General features: G+C 41.3%; 1 protein-coding gene across 1 annotated transcript in view; it reads left to right on the top strand.

The window, feature by feature from the left end:
- Window positions 1-209: 209 nt before the first annotated feature.
- The window catches only part of fer1l4 (fer-1 like family member 4), a 39,377-nt gene continuing 14,452 nt past the window's right edge, over window positions 210-25,134 (top strand). Inside the window, exons 1-28 of the mRNA XM_061726981.1 lie at window positions 210-350; window positions 980-1,035; window positions 3,482-3,570; window positions 3,802-3,901; window positions 4,088-4,182; window positions 6,462-6,506; window positions 8,525-8,704; window positions 8,784-8,844; window positions 10,619-10,750; window positions 12,060-12,122; window positions 12,227-12,311; window positions 12,393-12,561; window positions 12,947-13,124; window positions 14,127-14,313; window positions 15,533-15,612; window positions 16,028-16,153; window positions 16,329-16,392; window positions 16,793-16,896; window positions 18,057-18,165; window positions 18,383-18,611; window positions 19,564-19,696; window positions 19,791-19,891; window positions 20,023-20,110; window positions 20,199-20,315; window positions 20,408-20,560; window positions 23,529-23,727; window positions 23,857-23,981; window positions 24,941-25,075. Coding sequence (XP_061582965.1) covers window positions 272-350; window positions 980-1,035; window positions 3,482-3,570; window positions 3,802-3,901; window positions 4,088-4,182; window positions 6,462-6,506; window positions 8,525-8,704; window positions 8,784-8,844; window positions 10,619-10,750; window positions 12,060-12,122; window positions 12,227-12,311; window positions 12,393-12,561; window positions 12,947-13,124; window positions 14,127-14,313; window positions 15,533-15,612; window positions 16,028-16,153; window positions 16,329-16,392; window positions 16,793-16,896; window positions 18,057-18,165; window positions 18,383-18,611; window positions 19,564-19,696; window positions 19,791-19,891; window positions 20,023-20,110; window positions 20,199-20,315; window positions 20,408-20,560; window positions 23,529-23,727; window positions 23,857-23,981; window positions 24,941-25,075 — 3,282 coding nt within the window. The 5' untranslated portion in view covers window positions 210-271. The remainder of the gene's footprint in view (window positions 351-979; window positions 1,036-3,481; window positions 3,571-3,801; window positions 3,902-4,087; window positions 4,183-6,461; window positions 6,507-8,524; window positions 8,705-8,783; window positions 8,845-10,618; window positions 10,751-12,059; window positions 12,123-12,226; window positions 12,312-12,392; window positions 12,562-12,946; window positions 13,125-14,126; window positions 14,314-15,532; window positions 15,613-16,027; window positions 16,154-16,328; window positions 16,393-16,792; window positions 16,897-18,056; window positions 18,166-18,382; window positions 18,612-19,563; window positions 19,697-19,790; window positions 19,892-20,022; window positions 20,111-20,198; window positions 20,316-20,407; window positions 20,561-23,528; window positions 23,728-23,856; window positions 23,982-24,940; window positions 25,076-25,134) is intronic.

Genomic DNA, 25,134 nt, shown 5'->3' with positions numbered 1-25,134 from the left:
TTATAAGTAAATATCAGCCTCATTCTTCTTTATCTTTTAGTGTTACAGTATGTGGTGCCTTCTTTCTGTCTCTCTATTTGCTTATGGGTTTTTTTCTGCGGTGGAAACTAGTTGAGCAACTCTATTTGCTTTATCAAACATTAGAAAGACCTGCCCCAAGAAACACACAGACTTTAATAAGCTTCAGGAACACACTCAGCTGCTGCCGGAGAGAAATCCTCCACCAGACGTGATGTAGTTCTGACAGACGGACAGACAGACATCTGCTATCATGTCCATCACCGTGAATCTGAAGAGGATCTCCAACTTGCCGGGACGATCCGACAGAAAGGTCAAACTCGCATTCAGAGGTAATCCATCTAAAAAACACCTGTACCAGCACCTCTTAAGGACGTTAGTCTTATATCTTTATTTTGGTGGTGATGATGCTGTAACGACTCAGTGTTGGGTTCATGTTAACTTGGAAACGTGAAGAAGAATTTAGAAGTTCTCAGATGGACAGAGGGAGTGGGAACTTTATCAGGAGGCTCGTTTGTTGTTTTCATTCAACTCCCGCATAACAAACACGACTATTTGAGTCTTCGCATCTCTTGTTTAAAAGGGATGAGATTTTTCACGTCAAATGAAAATGCAAAACTGAACTTCAGCTTTAACTTTGTTGGATTTAGCTGCTTTTGGAGACAGCTCTTACTGAGGGGTCTGTGGAGGCTTTATAGGCTGCATCAAGAAAATGCTTTTAAGTAACACTACAGACACATCACATTTATTTAAGCTTGTAAGATTTACTTGATACTGTTTTATTTTTTAGGTAATTAAATTCTAAAAAATAACTCTTATTCGTCCTTCTAACGTTGACCAGGTCCCAAATCCGGGTCGTTGTCAGATTAGTATCTAGTTTTGGTTAGTTTTACCAATCAGATTGCTGCCAACAGAGGGTGAAGCTATCGTTTCCATGGTAACCAGTCTGCTTGTCTTCCAGGTTTCATCCATAAAACCAGAGTCCTGCGGTGTGAGAATGTGGCCATCTTCAATGAGGTCAGTAACGCTCTTCCCAGCACAGAAATGTTCAAACTGTTGACCTATGAAGCCTTTATGTTTGAAAGATGATGCCCTTAAAGGTAGGGTAAGCAATTCTATGTGATTTCTAACCCAGAACACTTTATCGTCACATTCAGTGAATATCTCTTCTGACCAAAAAAATTAAACCAAACTAGTCTTAATACAAAGCAGTAGCTCCAGCATTGCTCCAGCCAGTCACTAACTGGGGAGGGTTTGTCCTCATAGTGAGAGTTCATGATGAGGAATTAGCTCTCCGTGTTTTGCACAAATATCAACAGATGTGATGTCATCCAGAAGTCACTTACCCTACCTTTAAATCTACATTCTTTGTAGTCGAATTATTTTCTTAGTTTAATTAAGATTTTCCTAATCTCTTGGTTTCATTTATTTCCTCCAATTCTGCACATTGTTCATTTTTGACTCAAAGTAAATTTAGCAGCAGAGGTTCACAATGGGCAACCTTGGTTTGCGTGTGGTGACCTTTGCTGTGTTTTATAAACCATAACATTAATAGTTTCAATCACAGCTGCAGTGTCCCACCGAGCACTGCTTCGGCTGATTCAAAGTTAAACTCTCGGGAACCTGGACGTATGGTATGCACGGAGCTGAAGCTACTTCCTGATTTGTGGACCCTGGACCCCCAAGAACAGCAAACAAGGGTTTAAAAACAATCACCAGACTTTCAGAATCAGAATCAGAATCAGAAAAAGGTTTATTGCCAAGTATGTTTCTGGACATGCAAGGAATTTGTTTTGGTGTAGTTGGTGCAACAGATTTTTCTATATATCTAATATATACACAGTAAGTGATTCAGTGAGTTGAATAAAAGAGCGGTCCAACAATGTGCAGGTGATCACAGTGCAAGTTTCCAAAGTGCAAGCTGAGCATTTATGTAACGCATTATCAATGTCACATTCCTTATGTGACATTGGCGTTCAACACAGGAGTTTTTGGTTTAGGGACCGCATACAGGTAGCTATAGATTGTAGCAGGCCATAAATATGTTAGTGTCTCATAAGGAGGGAGTTTTGCAGATACATTTACATACATAGGTATCTGTAGTCGTCCTACTGACTCACGGAAACGTAAAACAGATTTGACCCTGATGAGCAGAGGAGATCATGATCTTTAATCTGTGGTTTCCAGGAAGAAAACCGTAATAGTTTATCATCAGGGAAGATCATCAGGGAAGATGTATGTTGAACCAAGGCCGCTGCGGCGTCTTTCCCGATGTCGCCTCCTGTTTGTTGACATGAACACGGTTGACAGTAGCAGTAAAGTAAATAAGGAAGCTGCGCGTGACGTGAGCGGGCGTGAGGTTTCTGGATGTCTGAGCTGCATTTCTCTGCTTGAGTCAGGCAGGTGTTTGTTCTTCAGGTGTGACCAGCAGGTGAATACGTGCGTGTCTACCCCCGTACTCACCTCACAAGGTCAAAGGTTGGACTGGAAAATGTCCAAAGTAGAGACAGGAGCACTTTCTGCCTTCCCTTTCAAGTTTATTGTGTTTTATATATTTACAAGATCTTATACTAAATGATGGACCTATACTTTTTTATATACCTACTGTATATGCGTTATACAGAAATGTATAGGGTGCCTAGTTTTATGTTTATTTTAACATGTTTTATCCTATTTTTAATAATTTGATTTTGTTGCTGCTGTAAAAAGGACATTTCTCAAAAGTAGGAAAAACGAAAGTTTTATGCACATTTTCAGTAAAAGGTAAATATCACTTGTGTTGCAACAAAACAAGCATGAAGATCTGTTATTTAGTCAGAAAAACCCTTATTTGATTCATTCCTTCTTTATGACATGATGAAAATCAAATTTAAAAATCTGAAATTTTACAATCTTTTTAAAGGTAAAATCCTTTTTTTATTGTTTGTTTGTTTTTTAACCTTTGACTGTGATTGTGGAGGGTTTATTTAGTGAATAAATAATCTACTTTAACAAAATCTTCAACTTTTTTAACTGTTTCAATTTTTTAAATGAAAAATTGATAATAAAAATAAAGCCAGTGAAACCATATTTAAATTACCACACGAGTATACTTAGAAACTGTTTTATATTGATATTTTAGACTAATCCCTAAATTGCATGAATTAAAGGTGTAGTCATCTTCATTTAAAAAATCCAACAACAAATAGATAAAGAAGAGGCTGAATTATTACTTTTCAGAGGTTTTGTGCCCTCTAGTTGGATACCATTTTAGCTTATTTTGTGGAGAAATGGAAAAACTACAACCGTTGGCAACACAGTAAAAACTGTTGGGAGGTATGAATTTTGGCTCCGTAATTGTGACATTAAAAGAAAATAACAGTCTCAAAGAAGTAGGAAGTCAGATCTAAAAAAAAAAGATCTTTTAACTCAAAACATTGTTCTCTGTCAGTAAATGTTTTTTTTTGTGATTCTGTTCCCGCAGTATTTTCGTTGGCCGCACTACGGTAAAGTGATCACGGATGAAGTTTTGTCCATCAGTCTTTACAACAGCAGCAAGTTCTTCTCCAACAGGTGAGATGCGCTTATTTAGTGTCATCTGTGCGTATCTTTATCTAAGCCATCACACTTTCCTCCACACAAACCTTAACAATCTATATGTATTTTTAATTCATCAGAAAGAATATTAATTGTATATCAATAAAAAATTCAAATAAGTAAATAGTTGCAGAACTATTTTGGTCAAAGAAAGAGCTTTCCCGAAAAGAAACTGAAAATGTGACGAGTGTCTGTTTGTGTGTGTAGACTGCTTGGACGGCTGGTCATCAGTCTCCAGCATGTAGTTACCTCCGGCAGGTTGTTGCTACGGGAACCACTCACTGATGACAACTACAGCCTGACTGATGTATGGACACACACACACACACACACACACACACACACACACACACACACACACACACACACACACACACACACACACACACACACACACACACACACACACACACACACACACACACATTTATGTTTTAGTGGGTGTTCATGTGGGTGTTACAGCTACTACGGTTAACTCTCCGTGTCCCTGTAGATCATTATAGAGCTGGATATCCGGTTCCAGCCGGTGGAAGGAGCAGCCGGACACTGGGAAGGCCTGGACTTTCTGACAGTTGAAGACCATGATGAGTAAGATCGTCTGCTGAACCAGAAACAGCAGCACCATAAAACTGTATTGATAAAAGATGAGAAGATGTTTGTGTCATAGGCATCCAAAAATAATTGGTTTCCACTATCCCTAACATATCTTAAAATTGGAACAAAATAATATTAAATACAAAATGTTGCTCACAATATCTGTTTTTCAAGCATTGAGAAAGGGACAATCGTCATAATAATACATTTTATTTCTAAGCACCTTTCATTAAACCCAAGGACACTTTCCAACAAGGAGATAAAACAACATGGATAAAATCAGCACATAGTAAAAACATGAAGAACATGTTGTAGGACTTGGGTGAGAAGGCAGTCTTAGCCAGGTGAGTCTGGAGTCTGGATTTGAAGATGGGAAGAGAGTCAATATTTTGGATGTGGCAGTTTGGGAGCAGAGCGGTTGAAAGCTATGCAGGTGCTAAGGCGGGCAGAGGAGACAGTGGTTGGAGGAGGAAGATCTGAAGGAGTGGCTCAGAGTGACGATCTGGAGGAGGTCAGACAGATAAGGTGGTGAGAGGTTATGGATGACCTTGAAGGTGAACAGAAGGAGTTTGTAATAAACTCTTTGCCAGACTGGGAGCCAGTGGAGCTGCTGCAGGATGGGGGTGATGTGATTGATCTTGTTATGATCGGGGCAGGGAACAGTTGGAGCTTGTGGCAGTAAACGATGCAGGAGGTGAAAAGACAGTGGACAAAGATGGAGGCAGTATAGGTAGTAAGGGAGGGGTGGAGTCGGTTTAAATACGGATTTATATACTTATAGGCAGACTGGGTGATGTTGTTGATATGTGAATGGAATGACAGGAGGGGGAGACTAAGGAGCTGTCAATGTTAAAGGAGAAGTGGTCAACTTTGGATAATGATGCTTTTGTGTCAATGAGGAGAGGCTCAGTTCTTTCGGTGTTTAATTTCAAGAAGTCTGCAGTGAGCCAGGTTTTGATTTTGGATAGGAAGGAAGTGAGGTAGGAGGTATTGAGTCTAGTTTTGCTGGAAAGCCAGAGCTGGGTGTCATAGGAAAAGTATTAAAAATGTATATTTTGCAAAAGATATTACTGAGGTGGAACACATAGGTGATGAAGCGAAGGGGTCCCAGGACAGAGCCCTGGGGCACACCTGTAGTGACTGGGGAAGGGTTGGATCTGAAAGAGGAACTCACTCTTAGATGCAATAATGTATTGAATGTCACGGTTTGTTTTGGTTCTGGTTTTAATTCGAAACCCCGGTCTTCGTGTTTCAGTTTTGTCTTGACTTCCCTGGTTCCCATCTGCCCTGATCGTCTGCACCTGTGTCTCGTCAACCCTTCTGTGTATATCTTGTCTAGTCTTTCCCTTGCTCCCTGCTGGTCCGTACTGTTTCTACCCTCCTTGTGTCCTGTCAGTTTTTTTGATGTTCTCTAGTGCTAAGCTCTTGTGTTTTTTGTCGTTCCTGCTCAGAGGCACTTTTGGTTTTGTTTGATTAATAAATCACAATTTTTGGAATTCCTTCCTCCTGCTCTCCTGCATTTGGGACCTTCCAACAGCACAACGTGACATTGAAGTCATCTTGATTAAAGCACATCAAGAACTTAAAGAGAGGTATTGGACTGTCACGTGAAAAAGGTTAAGATCGTTCAGATTTTAGGCCACAAGCAACAAAATGTGAAAAAATTACTGGTACTAAATAGAAACACCTGGAAACAGAACGTAAATAAATAGAAACTATCATAAGTGAAAATGAACAGTTGTTCACCAATCTGTGAAAAAATAAAAATTGCTAAGACTTTGACAATCTCACCATCTACAGTTCTAAATATCATCAAAGGTTTGAGAGAATTTGGTGAAATCTAAATACAATATTGGAGATCTGTGATCTTCAGGCCCTCAGATTCCACAACGTCATGGAAATAACTAACATTTCTGTAAATCGCTGGCGATGGCATCCACTCATACAGGTACCAGACGTGAACATGATCCAGAAACACCACCATCTTCTCCGGGCCAAAGCTCGTTTAAAATCGACCGAAACAAAGTGGAAAACTGTGATAAGATGACTTTGAATGTAAAGCGAACGCTCATGTTTGTTCAGGTCCTCACAGAGTGATGTCTTTCAGGCAGAATTTACTTCAGGACTTTTTGAAGCATCTGAACTGTCCCACATGTCACCCACTATTTTTATACTTCAGGTTTTCTGAAAACTCAGGCTATTAAATCAGATTCATTTGCGTTTAGGAGAGAATAGAAAGAAAGAAAATAGATTTGTTCTTTGTTTATCCTCAGATCAGCTCTGGTCTTCAGGAATGAAGGATTCGACGACCCAGAGAGGTAGGACTTACCCTCACTCACGCTCTTTCAGCTGTAACGATAGCTTAAACTCTGACACTGATATGTCTGTTCAATGTCTCAATCTTTCTTTGATATTCTGTGCATCTGAAAATGTTGCATACGTTGGTCACAAGTTCTGTTTGCTGTAAAACGGTTATGAGTAAATAATATTTGATCACTTCTATATGCTTCTGAGATGGAGACAGAGCCTGTCTGTCCCCCCGATGTCTCTTGGATCCAAAATGTGTGTTTGTTGTGTAAAGAAGACATTTCAGATCTGTTTGCTCACTCTTCTCCTTGAATTTATGTTTAGGTTCTTTTGGGATTTTTATTAAACCAGCTGCTGCCAGAGTAAAGGCTGAATTATGCTTCTTCGTCAAAACGACGCCGTGTCTACGGCGTGTGGTTTTTGTACACGCAGAGGACACGCCGTCACATGCGCCGTCAGTGACGTGCACCTCCCGAAAATTGTAACTACGCGTCGAGGAGACGCCGACCACACGCAGACCGAGAGGGCTGTGATTGGTTCGTTTGAAAGCGAAGCATTTCCGGTTTCCGGTTTGAAGCAGTAGTGAACTTCCAGGGCTTTTTTCTTCGTTTATGTGTGATTTTTTTTGTTTTTGTTTTTTGCACAATAGTTGTCCTTATTTCTTTGATTTACTGTGACCGGAAAAAGTCGGATAAACCATTCAGAAAAAGATCGCTAACTAGTGGCCGCGGGGGGTACTGCACCGCGACCAAATGGAGAGACGGAGAACTCTGAACGATTCGTGACGGCGTCACGGGTGCGCCGTGTGCTCTGCGTGTGTGTGACGCAGAACCATACCCGCACCTTAAGGCCCTTTCATCCCTACCCCTAAATTCTGCGCGTTCCCGTGAGGGTAGTGGTGTCCCAATTCCTCTTTCCACCTAGGGGTAGTGACGAAAAGTAGTGTAGTTGCTATGAATCTCTCCCTACGGACGTAGGGATTTCCGATCCTCACTAGTTTGATCTAGGGACAACATTTTTTCCCAGAATGCTTTTCGTCGTCATTTGCGGACTGAATAAAAAAAAACAACATGGGGGACATTTCTTATTTTTTAGTGAATAAAATCAATATTTTGAGTTAGTTTCTGCATAAAAATGCATTTTGATTACATTTCTAGCGAGAAATATATGTTTTACTTTCATAATATTCACTCAGTGAATGTACATAATCACTTGTTTGCCCGTTTGCCGAAGATCACGCCAGAATAAAGGCTGATTTATGGTTCCGCGTTACACCAACGCAGAGCCTACGGTGTAGGTTACGTAACGTACGTAACCGAGTCGATTTAACGCAGACCCATAAATCAGCTCCGGAGCCGGCAGGCAGAAATCGCGAAATTTTCGGAGCAAATGTCTTAACAGGCGTAGCTACAGCTGATAGATTTCATCTATCAAACCAAAATTTATCTTCATAAATGATTTATTTCAGCCAGCGGTAATTCTCAACAGAGCTGCAGGTTTCTCCCCCGGGACGACGGCGCAGGTTGACCTTGCGATCACGTCTGTACGTGAGCTGCTGCTGTTTCCCCCCCGGGCCAGCGGCTCTTCTCATCTCCGAAAACATCGGGTCAAATTTCTTAACAGGGGTTATTTGGATAAACTGAGCCCAGGTTGGGGATCTTAACGGTTACTTTTACGCCTGAAAAAATATTAAAACTTAATAAAGTGGCATATTAACAGCGCTACAGCTGAAATTAAAACAGCTTTTGGCTCTCAGCTTCCTGATTAGTGGTGGTGCTGAAAGTAGGAGTAGTGGGTGTATTGGGACAGGCCCCTGGGAAGATTTCCAGTGCCCTAAAATCTGTCCCTTCTTTTTTAGGGCTAGTGAAAGAAAGTAGGGGGAGTATTGGGATTGGGCCTTATTCTCATACAACCGGGCTTCATCCAAAACACTGCTAGGACTTATCCTCTCCGTCACCTACCTCATAATGTTGTGCAGTACTTCAGCCGATTCTCAGCCGTTCATTCATTCTTCTCTGTTCGTGATCAGGGGATCAGTGGTTGCTAACCCGGATCAGGTGGAAAGAGAAGCTCAGCGTCTCGGTCGGAGTCTGGTCCGGACGGGGGATGAAGACAATGACTATGATGATGATGACTACGATTATGATGATGATGATGAAGATTTGGTGGACTTGGAAGCTTCTGACATCATCTTCACCACAATCATGAGGTCGGTTTGATAGTCTGATTGTTAAAGCAGTAAAACTGATCTGCTGTCTGATGTGTGCGTGTTTGTGTGTGTGCTGCAGTCGCTGCAGACCACTTTCTAGGAGAGCTGTTGCATCAATGCCAAGAGTCCAGAGCTTCCAGGTGAGATAATTCAGCCTTTAAGATTGTTTTGTTCATCCATAAAAAAAATACAAACAAAAAATAAATAAAATCAAGATTTTGGACCGGCCTGGTCAAAATTCCAGACCTCAACACAATGTAAATGCTCTGACTGGATCTTAAGAGGGTTGTATGCTAATGTCCAAAAGTTTCAATAAACTCAAGCAATGCCGCCAAGAAGAATGGGTCAAAAGATTTCCTTCAATGACACCAGAGACTTACAAAGTCACACAGGAGACTAGCTCAAGCTGTTACCTCTAAAGCTGGATCTACAAGCACACAATACTGGAGGGTACTTAGTATTGCCTACATTATATCTTCTGTTTGGCTTAATTTTCTGAAACAAATAATGGTATGTTTACATAACATATTATGCTGCTGTTTGGCTGAGGTTGTAGTTGCCCAATACTAAGACCCACTATGATTAAATTATCTTTTATTGTGTCTCTCCAAAAAAAAAAAAAAAAAAAAAAAATAGCAATAAAAGACAGGGCACTAACTTTAGGCTTTCATGTGATGTCTATGTATTTTTTAAATAAGATGATGATAACATGACATCCATGCATGCATATTGCAAAAGGAGAGGTTGCTGTTACTGACCAGCCTGCCTGCAGACATGATTGGTCATTTTAAGTCGGACCACACCCACACAGATGCCCACCGTGGCTTTGATTCATTTTAATTTGCTTTAATCACTCTCTTAAAGTTATTCTATGCAACTTCCTAGGGCTAGCAAGATTTGAAAGTGGCGCTTCCTCTAAGCCCCGCCCCCCCCGTCCCCAGCCACGAGTGCTCCGTCCAAAGCCTCGCCCCCACAAACACGAACGCGCATACGATTATTAAACATTTTGGACAGCACATTTACAGCAAAACCCCATGTCTCATTCACCTGTAAGCAGGGGGGGGCTGTGCCCACCCAAACGTGCATCATGCCCAAAAGCACGGCACGGCAGCGCTGCGGTGCGCTGCAGGCTCTAAAGCAGGCGCCGTAGCTTACGGCGTCTACGCCGTAGGGTACGGCGTAGCTGCGGCAACAGAGACGGCACGGCACCGCAGCGCGCTGCCGTGCACCGGCACTCTCCACTCTCGCCGTGAGACGCCTACATCCCCACGGACCCCATACAGCTTCCGAGCTGGAGCTGCTGCGGCTTTTCACGGCTGCGGCTGTTCACGTGTCCCCGCTCACTGCTGCTGCTGCAGCAGCAGCAGCAGCAGCAGCAGCAACAGACTAACGGCTCCCGCTCCCCGGTCACACACAGCGGGACCGACCCGCTCTGGAAATAACTACCGGTACATAATATCTACATACTGGGGTCTGTGGCAGAAGGGAGGGAGGGGGTTACACTGGGACACTGTCAGCCCAGGAGGACCCGTGGGAAGTGAACACGTCGGGCTGCTGGAAGCGAGTGCGCGCATGGGACAGGGCGGGGGGGCGTGGTTTAAAATGAAGGCATCTGATTGGTTCTTTCCCTTCCTGGACCTGGACCAATCCGTATCATTCGGACCGAATGGGGGGGGCTTAGAGGTGCCTCTTTCAAATCTTGCTAGCTGATCAGGGATCAGGGATTTGTTGCATAGAATACCTTTAACATTTGACATAAATGTGATTTCATTATAAAATGCAACACATACAGTCTTCACCACTAGGTGTCATTAATGCCACAGAGTATCGTCTTGTGAGAAGTCTCTGCTGTCCAACCTGAAATCTCCCTGTTTACTGAAGTGGGAGTATTTTTGTTACTGTTTGTGGATGCAGGTGAACGTGAACATCCTGGAGGCCCAGAAGCTCGTTGGTGTGAACATCAATCCTGCAGTTTTCATCAGAGTGGGGGGGCAGAAAAAAAACACGGCGACGCAGAAGTCCACCAACTGCCCGTTCTACAACGAGGTACAGCTGAAAACTCTTGTAAATAAGTTTAAGAGAGCACAATACAGGGCAGGACGGTTCAGTGTAGCCCAGAAGAATACAGCTGAACAAAGCATCCATCCATCCATTCATCCATCCATTCATCCATCCATCCGTCCATCCATCCATCCATCCATCCATCCATCCATCCATCCATCCATCCATCCATCCATCCATCCATCCATCCATCCATCCATATCCATCCATCCATCATCCATCCATCCATCCATCATCCATCATCCATCCATATATTCATCCATCCATCATCCATCCATCCATCGCTCCATCCATGCATCCATCATCCATCCATCCATCCATCCATCCATCCATGCATCCATCATCCATCCATCCATCATCCATCCATCCATCCATGCATCCATCATCCATCCATCCATCATCCATCCATCCATCCATCCATCCATGCATCCATCATCCATCCATCCATCCATCATCCATCCATATATTCATCCATCCATCATCCATCCATCCATCCATCCATCCATCCATCCATCCATCCATCCATCATCCATCCATCCATCCATCCATCCATCCATCCATCCATCCATCCATCCATCCATCCATCCATCCATCCATCCATCCATCCATCCATCCATCCATCCATCCATCCATGCATCCATCCATCCATCCATCCATCCATCCATCCATCCATCCATCCATGCATCCATCCATCCATCCATCCATCCATCCATCCATCCATCCATCCATCCATCCATCCATCCATCCATCCATCCATCCATCCATTTAAGGAGCCGCATCTCTACTCTGAGACCCTCCAATAGGATTGATGTACTCTCATCTTCTCTGGACTTGTTTACTTCGCCCTTCTGTAGCTACCAAGATGGCCGCTTGTCTCCACAATGGAACAGACCTTCCCAAGCGCTATCAAATATCTGCATAATTCAGTGTACTATGGTGGGATGCCAGCAAATTAAAGTATACCAAGAGTACAGTTGAAGACTTATACAGTAAAATGCTGCAGTATGCATTGAAAGCCAGTACGTTAAAATAAACTGTATAATAGTGTTGTCAGTGTATTGTCCACAGTCCTGCAGAGGGCAGTAAAGTACAACAGCTTTTAGGTTACAGTAAAGCAGAAAGCCTCCAGTGTGATAGGATGCTGCATGTGATTACAGTAGAATACAGCAGACCGTGTATAGCTTAGTAGAATGAGGTAGAAAACAATAACATTTATTGTACAGTCAAATAAATGTAGTGTCTAAAGTACAGTAAAATAAGGTGGAGCTGCTTCTCTTTGCTTTGGCTCCTTTAGATCTTCCAGTTTGAGTTTCAGGAGGCTCAACAACTCTTCTTTGACAAAGTCATAGAGATAAAGGTCAGTTCACCAGTGTTTTTTCTCCTTAGTTTCTACTGTCTGCGTCATAGTAAAGCACGTGCTGGAGTGTTCATCACATCACCTGTGACGCTTCCTCCTCTCAGGTGTTCCACAGGCGGACGCTGGCCTTCCTAATGACCCACATCGGAACCTTTAAGATTGACATTTCCACTGTGTACCGCCAGCCAGGTACCAGGACCGCTCACACTGAGAAGCACTAATCTAAATACCACAAGTAGGAACTCATCTCTGGCCTCTCTGCCGCTCCAGACCACCGTTTCTACCAGAAGTGGGCTCCTCTCACCGACCCGGCAGACACCAGGTCGGGGGTGAAGGGCTACGTCAAGGCCAGCCTCAGCGTGATGATGAAGGGCGAAGCTCTGCGCATGCCCAGTATGTCACCGGCTTCCTCGTCCGGAGGCAGCGAGGACATGGAAAAGTTAGTGATTTTAATCAGCGCTAGTACCAATAATGGATGGAGGATAACAATAAAACAAATAACCTCAGATCTGCACAGGATCCATAGTAGCGAAACATATGTGACAACAAACATCTTGCATCAGAAAATCCAAATATAATCAATCAAGCCCTTTGATTTAAAGTCATTGTGGTACATAAATTGCTTATTTGAGGAATATGATTAAATAAATGAGGGTGGTTATTAACCAAAACATTGAATAAGTTGCAAGATGGCATGAATACCTTCAAAACATAACATGACCCCTTTTAGAAAAATGCAAGTAAAGATTAACATGGAAAAGTGTGGATGTTTGAGCACTTGGAGCAACTCAGTGACCGGTTCTTGCTCTGTATTTGTATTGTAGACATCTTCTGCTTCCGCGTGGCATGCCATCCGAACGTCCGTGGGCCCGGTTTCGTATCAGGATCTACAGGGCGGAGGGCCTGCCCGCCATGGATGCGGGCCTAATGGCAAAGATGTCAGTCACTGACCGGGCAGTATTCATTGACCCCTACGTACAAGTGACCTTCGCTGGTCAACAGGTACTAATTTCTACACAAAATACAAAAATACAAAATACAAAAATACAAGTAATAAAATAGAAGAATAAACAAAATTTAAAAACAATAAACTGTCCACAATAATTAAAAAGACATAAACTAAACTTGAATATTTACAGTATTTACATGATTAAATAAAATGAGAGATGAATAGATTTTAAATTGTATAGAAACAGCAGCAGGCTGAAGAGGCTGTGAGATGGGTGGGTGGGGTCACCTGCGATTCTGATGGCTTTGCTGGCAATGCGGGTGTTATAAATGTCCAGAAGGGGGTGGAGAGAGACACCAATGATCTTCTCAGCTGCTCTCACTATGCGCTGCAGAGTCTTGCAGCAGGACACGGTGGAGGCGCCGTACCACACAGTGATTAAATGTTGCCTCTGTAGAAGCTGTGCATGATTGGGGGCAGTCATTACTAGTCATTACAATACCAATACCATATCAGAAAGAAAATAAATTGGTATCAGAGCATCTCTACCACAACATCATAGATTCTGGGTTGAAGGCAACACAGAAATAAAAAAATGTTGCAGTTCGTCGAGTGACCACTGGGGGCTTCAATAGTGAGTCAATCTCCATCGACCCCATGTTGAAATGTCTAGTTTAAGTATAATAATAAACATATTTAGAGCCTGGTTCAAAAAATAGTTTTGGTCTCTGTAGCTGGAGTAAATTTTTACGGCTGACTGTGAATTTATTTTTGTACAGCATATGACTAGTTATCATCACTTGTGCCAATTAGCCCTCAGCACTGACTTGACTTCCGAGTTGTGAATAAAGACCTGAGAAAGCATTGTCATTCTTGTTTTAAAGAGGATATGTTTTGTTGTGCTGTTAATTTTACGAACATCCTCTCCTCACAAGTCTTCTGTTCCAATATGAACACAAAAGAATTATTCCATCATATTTTACTCCCCAGTTTAGCTCCTAAGTGTAGCAAACCAAAATCTCAGACTTCGTTTCTGCTTCTTTGGCGGCTTCCAGGGAGAAACGTCGGTCGCCGGTGCCACCAGCTGTCCAGTTTGGAACGAGGAGATCTCCTTCATTGAGCAGTTCCCCCCTTTAGCTCAGAGAATCAAAGTCCAGGTCCTTGATGATGAAAAGATGGGAGACATTGCCTTGGCAACGCATTTCCTGGACCTGCAGCAGATTTCTGACCCCACCAGGAACGGTATTTACATTTAGATTTCATCTTTTAGACACTGCAGACACTGTTATCCCGTGTGACTTAAAAATGGAGAGGAGGGCTTTTGGAGGAAGTGGAGGAGCATAAGTGCTGGTTGAATACCTGCTATAGCAGGAAGTCTGAGTAACTCGAGTTTATAGCCTTTGGAGTTTATTGAGTGTAGAAGTAACATGTTCCCTTTCTGGCTGGTCTAAAACCTTGCAAGGCATGTTGTTCAAGACCATCTGCAGGTATTTTCTCAGTATATACTTGGACACCTCATTCAGATTCAGACAACTTTATTAATTACAAGTAGTGCAGCACATTTGCAGTTTAGCCAATCTACAAATGCACAAACATGTCAAAACCACATAAATACACAGAGGAGACAATAAGACCTGCTCGGACAGTGTTGCGGTAGTTCAAATGAGAGATGAAGTCTGGGTAGAGGATTGTGTCGCATATGACTATGTACTAGCTTGATAAGTATTATGCAAACAGAGTCAGAGACGGATCCAACATAGCCAGAGGACAAATGTCTCACAATTAAGGCCAGCAAATATTGAAATAACTACACAAAAAAGAGGCAGGAGAGGATTACTGTTGGCATTGCTCTGCAATAGACTGGACTTTTAGCTCGATCTGACCCAAAAAGGTCTTATATGTTTCTACCATGCTGTCACTCGTGATTGTTTAGGTATTTAATACCTTGTTGAGGTCAAGTACAAACAATACAAATCTGTATTAAGAAATTAAACAACATATTGTTGGGATGAACATAAAAATGAAGTTAATTTTATTTGTACAGTGCCAGATCATTTAAAAATATCTCAAGGCACTTTAAACAGAACCAGAAACCAGTTCATTCAAAATGAGTACACTTTTAAAATTAATGATTCAATTTCATTTAAAAACAAACAAAAACAGTCTTGCTAATGAAGCCAACAGAGTTAAATCTTCACCTCCAGCAGAACCAGTCTCTGGGGGTGGACCGTCTGAGTGAGACCAACCTGAACCGATTAGTCCAGGCATATCTGAGACAAATCAATGTTGATTGCAATAATAATATACAAACAAGAGTAAAAGGAGCATCATGAGAGTTAATAAAGTAGTCCTAGAGAAGTACTAATAAGGTATAAGAAAGCAGGAGAGGATGTAACCAGAGGACTTGTTTCTTTGTGCAGTGTAACATCATTTAAATCAAATATCTGTCTTTTGTCCGCAGGTTTTAACCCCACCTTTGGCCCTAGTTGGGTTAATCTTTACGGTTCCCCTCAGAACTCCACCCTCGGAGATGTCCACCAGGTAAGATTCACTAAACCTCTAACTTCCTCTGTTTTTTAAGACAATTTAGACTTAGAAAAATATATATGAAGCAATCTCCTATTTGTCAATTAGAAATTTTAGAGATGACAGGTAGCACTTCATCACATTCGCTGAGCACGAAGACTGAAAATTATTGGCAAGAAAATTAAGAAATTAACCAACCTGCCCTATCGTCTGCTTTAAAGCTTATTGATATATGAGCTTTACAAGTTCTGATAGGTGGATGTTGTTGTTTGTCAGGGTAATACAATGTTTTCTTCTATTTTATTTGACAAATGAATCACATAGAAGGGACTCCCAAACTGTTAATCTCCTTTTTTTAATCTGTAAACGTGAGGATTTCTGAGCTGTAGCCTGTAATAAAAAAGTAAAAGCACCCACATCCTTTTTCAAGGCATTGAACGAGGGTCTGGGCGATGGAATCTTCTATCGAGGGCGAATCCTTCTTGCTCTCTGCATGGAAGTTTATTCTTCCCCTTCCTCTGTCACCACGGAAACAGGCTCCATCGCCGTGGCAAAGGTACCTTGTAATAGTTGGGCTGTTGGAACGACTGTATGTGTGTATGGTTTATTAGATATTCTTGTTACTGACTTGTTTTCAGAGTGACAGTATTGTTACTTTGACAACAACACACCTTTAAATGTATTATAACCTCTGTAAATGAGATGGACCTATTTCTAATGTGTCTTTTTAGGTGAAAGGAGCGCTGGGAAAGTTTGGACTGAAGAAAAGGAAGAGCTCCAAGAAAAAGAAAGATGGTTAGTCTGCTGAAGATGATTTACAGAGAAAAAACTTTAAAGCAAACATGTTATTTAAACAATATCTATTTTTCTGTGAGTTAAAGTATACATTAATATATAGAGCATACATTTGGGTATCTAACAAATTCTTTTAACTTTGCTTGACGCTTAGCAGTTCTGATTCACATAAGTCCCAAACAGTGTATTTACGCCTGAATACATTGTGTAAACTAAAAAGAAAAATAAAAGATATGTCTCTTTTAATGGGGAGAGAACCAGATTGATATTTGAGGTTGGGGCAATTTTTGAAGCAATTTTTTTGTATTTGATTTGATTTATTCCAAAGGAGACTAACACAGAAAACTTGTATTTGCATATTTTAACAGTACATAATAAAAGTAGAATGTTTCCTTCACAGCATCTTCAGCTGAGAGTGGGTTCGCTGATGAGTCCGGGGAGGCAGGAGTTGAGGTGCCAGAGTCTGTAACCGTGGATGTTGAGGAGATCCATCCTCTCCCTGAGGTCTGTACAATCGCCACCAACTCATCACCTTAGCCCTTTACAGAGAAACTGCCCAAACACACTGATGTTTAAGAGTAAATTAGATTTCATTTTAAACATTTGTGACTTTGGGGTAGCCTATTTTCAGTCAGGCTACTTTTCTTCTTTTTTTTCCTACATATTTGTTCTCAGTTTTTTCTTCTCCAGTCTTCATCTCATCTCTTCTTTCCTTTTTATACAGTATAGGTATGTTGGAAAAATACATTTATGATAAAATATAACTTATTTTAACTTTGGGTGCTCATTCGGCTGAAATCAAAAGACCAAAACTTTGACGATGGAAAAGAAATGTTTGACTTTGATATCATTTTAAAGCTATATGATTGTTTTGACTTCATTTTGGGGATATCTGTTTCTATACAACATGCAGTTTAGCTCTGCCAGCTCATGCCTGTGGGCGCCTTTAGTCCTCCCCTTCTCATGTTTGAGGAAACCCGGTCTGCTGCTCTGCTTGGCTTTATGTTCGACACTGACGTGTGGTCAGAGGTGTGTGCTTAAATAAGAAGGGGAAACAATGCAAATTAGTGTTTTCCTGTCAAAGAAAATGGTCTCAGTTTCATTTGAACGATTATTCCATTATTTTTTGGTACCATGGTCAAATCTAAGGGTCTCGGCTCCTATTATGGGCAAAATCCACTCAAAGTCAGTTTTGATTTGTGTCCCGGTAAAAACAGCCACTGTGCATCATGGCAGAGGAGACTGAGAGCCTAGACAGTAATGATGGAAAAGGCGACCAAGAGAAACCGTTGATAGGGATAAATCTGACTGTGTCGTAAAGGCGCCTTCATCTACGCACCAACAGGGGACTCCTGACCTCCGTGTCAGTGTTTTCCCTGTGACACAGAAAGAATTATAACAATAAGTTAATACAAGACGTCTCTGGTCATCAGCTCCGGAGTCATGAACCCACATTTTATATAGAAAACAGAGACAGACAACGTAGTTGAGTTAAGCCAGTCAGCCAGAAAGACAGCAGCAAAACAAAGGTAGAGACTCAATGTGAGATGAAATGTAAAACCAATTGAGATGGTCTGTGGAAATTACTTCCTGAGAGGAAAGCAGAATGGGGCATCAGACTACAACCCTCAGAAGTGTCTTTGTTTCTTTCTGTTTGTCTTCAGGCTTTTCTGGGTCAGAAAGAAGAATTCCTGCTGTTTGCATCGCTGTTTGAAGTCACTATGATCGACCCGTCTGTGGGAACAAAGCCACTAACGTTTGAACTCTCAATAGGTAAACATTATTAAATATACTCCACATGTGAACTAGTCTGAAGCTTACAGACTTACAGAAAGACTATATTGCCTATTTTTTTGTCATAAATGATATCCGATCATGTATATTCGTCAGAAGTAAATCCTTCTTCTCGTATGAAAAAATAAGTCTGAGGTTTCTAGGTTATTGCCATTGTTAACTGTAGGAGCTAATCCTTTTTTCTCTCTCTTGGCAGGGAATTACGGAAAGGCGGTGGGAGTTACGAAGTCCAAGAAGAGTCAGAGCAGGGAAGAGCTGAGAAGGAGCCGAGAAGAACTGAGGAGGAGCAGAGAGGACCTGGGCGAGGAGGCGCAGGGTCTGCTCGAGTCGGAAGATGAGCTGGACAGAGAAGAGATGCAGAATGCTGAACCTGAGAACAGATCTGTGTCTGCTGCCATGAGACCTCAGTCCACTGAATACGACCGGTAAAGAGTCAGCCACCTGTTGTGTTAAACATCTCCTACAAAGAGACATCTGGATTGATTCAATAACGTCATTAGTCTGCCATAAAGTCAAGTGTCGGAAGGGAAGTTCTTTTTCCTGTATTGTCATTTTTTATCAGTTATCTTGCTTTAGTGGTAAATTTTTAGATCTTATACGAGAGCTTATCATGACTGTTGTCTGTTTTGCTTGTACATTTTAATAGATTATGGCATGTTTGTGGATCATCTAATGGATTATGTACCATATTTTCTGGACTATAAGCCGCTACTTTTTTCATAGGTTTTCATCCATGCAGCTTATACAAAGGTGCGGCTATTCTGTGGATTTTTCTTCCACCGCTCGGGCGCTCTAACCGGAATTAGAATAAAAGCTAAGACAAAATAAATGCAAAGAAGAATACGCTACTTCTTCTTTAGCAGATAGAAGTAGGTAGAAGCAGATTTCAAACAGATGAACAGATAAATAAATACTGGTTATTTTATCTTGGTTCTGTCCAGTTTTAATCAGCAAAGTTGCTGCCGTGTTAAAAGACACTGTTAGGAAAGGATCTATTTAGGTACAAACATGTACATCATTTACAGTTCAAAATGGTTCTGTACATGTAGTAAATGTCTAATCTAACAACAGAAATATTTGCGGCTTGCATATCTTTTTTTTTAAATAGAGCGGATGCGGCTTATATACAGGTGCGGCTTGTATATCTTTTTTTATTGTTTTTTTTTTTAAATAGAGCGGATGCGGCTTATATACAGGTGCGGCTTATAGTCCAGAAAATACGGTATCTCTCCATCATAGTTTGGAAAACTAGGGATCCCCAGACAGCATCTTGCTCAGGGCCCCGGCAGAGCTAGAAACGGCCCTGGTGCATTAGGGAACAGTGGTGAACAGCACCTCCATTTCCCTTCACTTCTCCTTTTGTGTCTTTGTTATTAGGTCATTCCAGTGTCTAGAGCTCCAACGCCCCCTAGTGAGGCTAAAGCCTTGCCTGTTCATCTGGAGTCAGTTTGAAGACCACAGCTTTCGTCTCCATCAGGCAAACTGGCTCAGCAAGATGGCCGACAGGCTTGTGAGAACAATAAGGATTGTTTTTTCCCATAGGACATCATTCGAAATAGGTCATGTAATGACCTTTCACACTGTCCGGCGTCTCCTGTCTTTAGGATATTGGTCTCGATGAGGTGGAAATACTCTTGAGGAGGCCGAAGAGCAAGGCCAGGGAGCGTTTGGTGGAGGTTCTGCTGGAGCTGGTGGCCTCCTGCAAGTCAGTCGCGTCTTTCAGAAAGTTTTACCTGAAAAGGATTTGGGTTCATTTCATTTATCCATGTTTCTGCATTCCTTCCCCATCTGTCTGTCTCTGCATCTTCCTATCTGTCCTCTTTTGTATTTCTGCAGGCAGTTCAGTGCTTTTTCAGAGAGGAGATCTCAGTTTCATCCCAACAACTTGGATAAATGCAGGAAAGAGTTCATCAAGAAGAATTTGGTCGGTTTTTCCTCTCCGATGTCTTCCTCTCCACCCGTCACTCTGCATTTTCCTTCCTCTCGTTGTCTCACATGCTGCTTGTCTCCAGGTGGTGATCGCCAGACAGGCAGTCAAAGCCAGGCGGAGAGTAACCAGGAAGACGGTCAAACAGCACCTGACGGGGAGCAGGAAGCTCCTAAAGAAGCTCCGGCTACTGGCTGCTGAGGTCATAAAGGAGTCGCCGTACTGTAAGTCATCACAAAGACCAAATTTACACTTCAAATGACGTCTTTTCTCCCGACTCTATGCCCTCTCCAGCCCCAGAGCACCATCCCGGATGCTTTTCTGTGGTTGCTGAGTGGAAGCAAGCGACTGGCTTATGTCAGGATCCCCGCCCACTCCATCATGTTCTCATTGGTGGAGGACCAGAAGGGGCAAGACTGCGGCCGCATCACCACCTTCTATATGAAGGTGATCATACTTGAAGATTGTCTTACTGCTTTGATTTTATTTTTTTATTTTATTTTATTAACATACAGTACAAACAGCAACAAAAGACGACATCAGTTACAATGATATGTATCTAGGTGTGTGTGTGTGTGTGTGTGTGTGTGTGTGTGTGTGTGTGTGTGTGTGTGTGTGTGTGTGTGTGTGTGTGTGTGTGTGTGTGTGTGTGTGTGTGTGTGTGTGTGTGTGTGTGTGTGTGTGTGTGTAAATAATATAATGAAAGTAGATAAATAGATTAAGAATATTAATTTGAAAATAAATAAATAAATAATCATCATCTAGAACAGCGGTTCCCAACCTTTTTTCCTTGGAGCCCCCCCTACTTGTGTCTAAGACCAGCTGGGCCCCCCGACCCGTACGTACTAGCACCAGCATAGTCTTTAATTGAAAAAATTAACATTAATTATGTTTTTTTTTTATACATTTCTCTTTGGTTTACTCTGTATACATATGAATTTGTTTTTCTCCAATGTCACCAATGTATAAAATATGTACAAGGACATAAAAGGACATAAAAAATATTTCTGAAAAATGTCTCTTTTATATGAGACCAACATTTTTTTAACATTTTTCCTTTAACCTGTCGGAGTCGATTAAATGTTGAGTAATGATATAATAATAAGGAACGAAATAATTTCCTGTGTTTGTCACAAGTGTATAAAAAACACAAAAAATATTCAAGACATTCATAAATGATTCCTAACAATGTCTTGAATGACTCATTTGCAAATATAATTTTTACAACTGCATAATTTCAAAGCAGACAAAGTTTCGCGCCCCCCAGAGATCTTTGGCGACCCCCCAGGGGGGGCCCGGACCCCAGGTTGGGAGACACTGATCTAGAGTGATGTAATATGGCACGATATAATATAAATATATGTAATACTATAATAGCATATAATAATATAATAATATCCTAATATAACATAATAATTTTTAGAATATTATAACATATAACAAAAAGATTTCACCATACTATAATATATAACAATATAATAATACTATAGTTTAACATCCCATGAGATTTCATAAATTAATATAATAACACACTATGAAACAATATATCATGATAATGCCAAGAAAAATTATTAGAATTAAAATTGGTAAATTATATATTGCAATGAGGGGTGAGGTCAGACCGGGGCATCAGGGAAGCGAGCAGGAGCCCCCACCAGACTCCAGTTGCCCGACCGGGAGCCTCAGCAAGAGGCAGGTAGGACGGCAGCGAAAGGAAAACCCCCCTCCCTTTTTGATTTTAAGCATTTTTAATTTTTAATTTTTATTTTTATTTTTAATTTATATATATATATATATATATATATATATATATATATATATATATATATATATATATATATTCTTTTACTGCTTAATGTCATAGTTAGTGCAAAGAGAGCTGGCCTCACTGAACAGTTAAGGCAACTGAGATTAAAATAATGATCAAAATAAATAAACAAGCAGGTGGCAAGTTTGTGGCTGACTAGATATTTAGAAAAAGGTGCTGCATCTGGGTGATTTGAAACACTATAATGACTTTTCTTGGTGTGAAGGCAACAGTATAAACAAAGTAGACCAGTGGAGGGAAACTCTGAGGCCCAGTGGCATTGTTGGCTATGATGTGGCTAACTTGGCTGTGTGATTTTGTTAGCCCAGTCATCCAGCTCTTAAACTGGATTGTGCTTGAATCACAATTATTGACACGCACTGACACTTTTGGGAGCACTTTCAGTGAAGCAAACTAACAACGCATGACAGTGTGCTCCGGCACTGTGTAATGATCCTGATGATTTGATGACACGTTATAAATATGTATTTTTCTATTGCTCTTTAATTTGGAGGTTGCATCTTGGATCGTCCAAAATGAAGGTGAATATTAAGTGAAAGGAATGTGAAAAGTTGGAGACATGTCACCGTGCATTAAAAATATAGGCTACTTAGACTGATTTTAAAAAGTTGTATCAGGATTAAGCAAACAGAAGACAGATCAAGCTGACGTTCAGCTGCAGGATTGACCACAGGCGCTACTAACTGTGCAATGGAGATTAAGAGGTCATGTGACTTCTGTGTGTCACATGTAACACCAGGTAAATTCTAACTCTTCTAATTCTATAATGCTAATCAGCATTTGAACTGGATCAAAACATTTAATCCTAAAAAAAGAATAGATATTTATCAACATTCTGGCATAACATGTAGACAAAGTGTGTTTGTGATCCACTTCACATGTTTACTACTGTATATAGGTCCTACCTGGCTCAGAGTCTGAGTCACCTGGCTACTCTGGGTCAGGTCTTTGTTTAGAGGGTCAAAGAGTCTTAGACCTAGACTTAGTAACCTACAACGGTCTGCTCCAGAGTCAAACTACAGTCTATATCATTTAGAGGTAGCCAACTAGACAGTTGAAGTGCTTTGTTTGTTACGGCCATGTGCAGCTTAAACTTTACTGCCACCTGCTGATGATACTACACAGTTGACTTTATGCATTTCTAATCAGATAATGAAAACAAGTTCACATATATTTTCTGAGGCAACATTTCAGAGGTTTACATGTGCAATGTTGAGTCAAATCAGGTTTATTTATATGGCACGTTTAAGACAACAGTTGACCAAACTACAACACCTGCAACCTGAACACATATGTATTCTTAACCCTTCCTGTCCTGTGTCTCATTAGTGGTGTTCACCATTCTTGATTTTAAGTATGACTTTCAAAGGAAAATTAAGACTGTTCACCTTTAACTGTGCAAAACTGAGTTAATCATCTTACTTTTTCTCTGAAATCATCAGTGATGCTTCAAGTTGTGAGCAGAACCTATTTTAAGAATCACCTAAATCATGAATGATATCTGCATTCTTAAATCCTCTATGAAACTCATTCTTCCTAATTCAGTCTCTGCCTGCTGCTGTGAAGTCCAAATCTTTGTCCTTCTAGTCTCCAGGATGCTCAGCGAGTGAGGTCTTTGCAAAGCTGGAGGTCTATCTATGGCTGGGTCCTATCAAATACAGTAAAGAGGCCGTCAGCAGCCTGCCAGAGGAGTTTACCCCAGTATACGAGGAGGAAGAGGAGGTGCAGAGGAGCCTGGCTCCCATAGATGGAAGGATGAAGATTCCTGTCAGTCTATCCTGCCAAGGTGATCTACCTGTCCGCCTCAAGTAGGGAGGCGTGATCTCCAAGTCTGTTTTTTTGAAAAGGTCAATCGTGAGTGCTCAGTCGTGCTGGAGAGATGAAGGTGGATGTTTCTTTATTGCTTCCAATGCAGATAGCAGGTATTTCCAGCTACGGTGTCACCTGTACCAGGGCCGCGGCCTGATGGCTGCCGATGACGACGGCCTGTCAGATCCTTTTGCCAGGGTTGTGTTTTCTACGCAGTGCCAGGTCACCAGGGTGGGTATTTGAAAGACGTCAATGTTTTTATCTGAATTTATCTGTTATATTTGTCTTTTGGAGGGTAAAAAAAAATAAGCGAATGTTTTCTTCTTCAGACGTTTGTAATTTCTCTTAAATATTGGAAAGTGATCTTTTTCTGTGGCATTTTTTTCTACGGAGCCCCTCTGGTGACATTTGAAAAAAATAAAATAATGCGTGGCCACGCATTAATAACTCGTGGCCACAAGTTAATATCTCGTGGCCATGAGATAATCAATGCGTGGCCACGCATTATGTATCTCGTGGATGGCATTATAACCTACTGTCTGGACTTCGTGGATGCAACTTCCTTGGTGGGATGGTTATTCATCATTAATAACGGTAATTATAGTCTATTTATATTAAAGAGCAAGAGTATTGTCATGGCGACTGTAGTAATAACATGTGACATTTGAAAAAAATAAAATAATGCGTGGCCACGCATTAATAACTCGTGGCCACGCATTGATTATCTCGTGGCCACGAGTTATTAATGCGTGGCCACGCATTATTTTATTTTTTTCAAATGTCACCAGAGGGGCTCCGTATTTTTCCATATTACCTGTATTTCTCTTTACTCACCAACGTTAAACAAGTAATTAAATGCTCTTGCATCAAAGCATAAAATATTAACACCTTGGTGAACCAACTTGGCCCTAAAAATAGCATCAAATCAATGTGGACGACCCAAACAAAATCAATGGACCACTGGCTGGTCTGTCAGATTCAGTTTTTCTTCCATGATCAGGCATCAAGTGTGTCTCTTAGAGACGTGTCTGAAAGAAGAAGGTGCTACTTTCTTATTGTGCATTTGTAAAATCTCCCTGACCCTCACTTGTTTCTTCAACATCTCCTACCTGACCTTTAAACCTCCTAATGTAATAAACCTGTTACCGGAGACTCTTCCACTAACTGTGTGTTTGTGCGTCTGCGATCAGGTGTTGCCAGACACCCTCTCCCCTTCCTGGTGCGAGTGCTTGCTGTTTGACAGAGTTTTGCTGGAAGGTACGAAGGAACAGATCCAACAAGATCCACCTCTCATCATCATCAACATCTACGACCACGACACCGTGGTAACCCAGCGACACTCCTCTTCATATTCACATTGTTTTATTTATTTATTTGTATATAT

The sequence above is a fragment of the Cololabis saira genome, chromosome 8 (assembly GCF_033807715.1).
Source record: "Cololabis saira isolate AMF1-May2022 chromosome 8, fColSai1.1, whole genome shotgun sequence".
Classification (NCBI taxonomy): Eukaryota; Metazoa; Chordata; class Actinopteri; order Beloniformes; family Belonidae; genus Cololabis; species Cololabis saira.
This window is presented reverse-complemented; position numbering and strand designations above follow the sequence as displayed.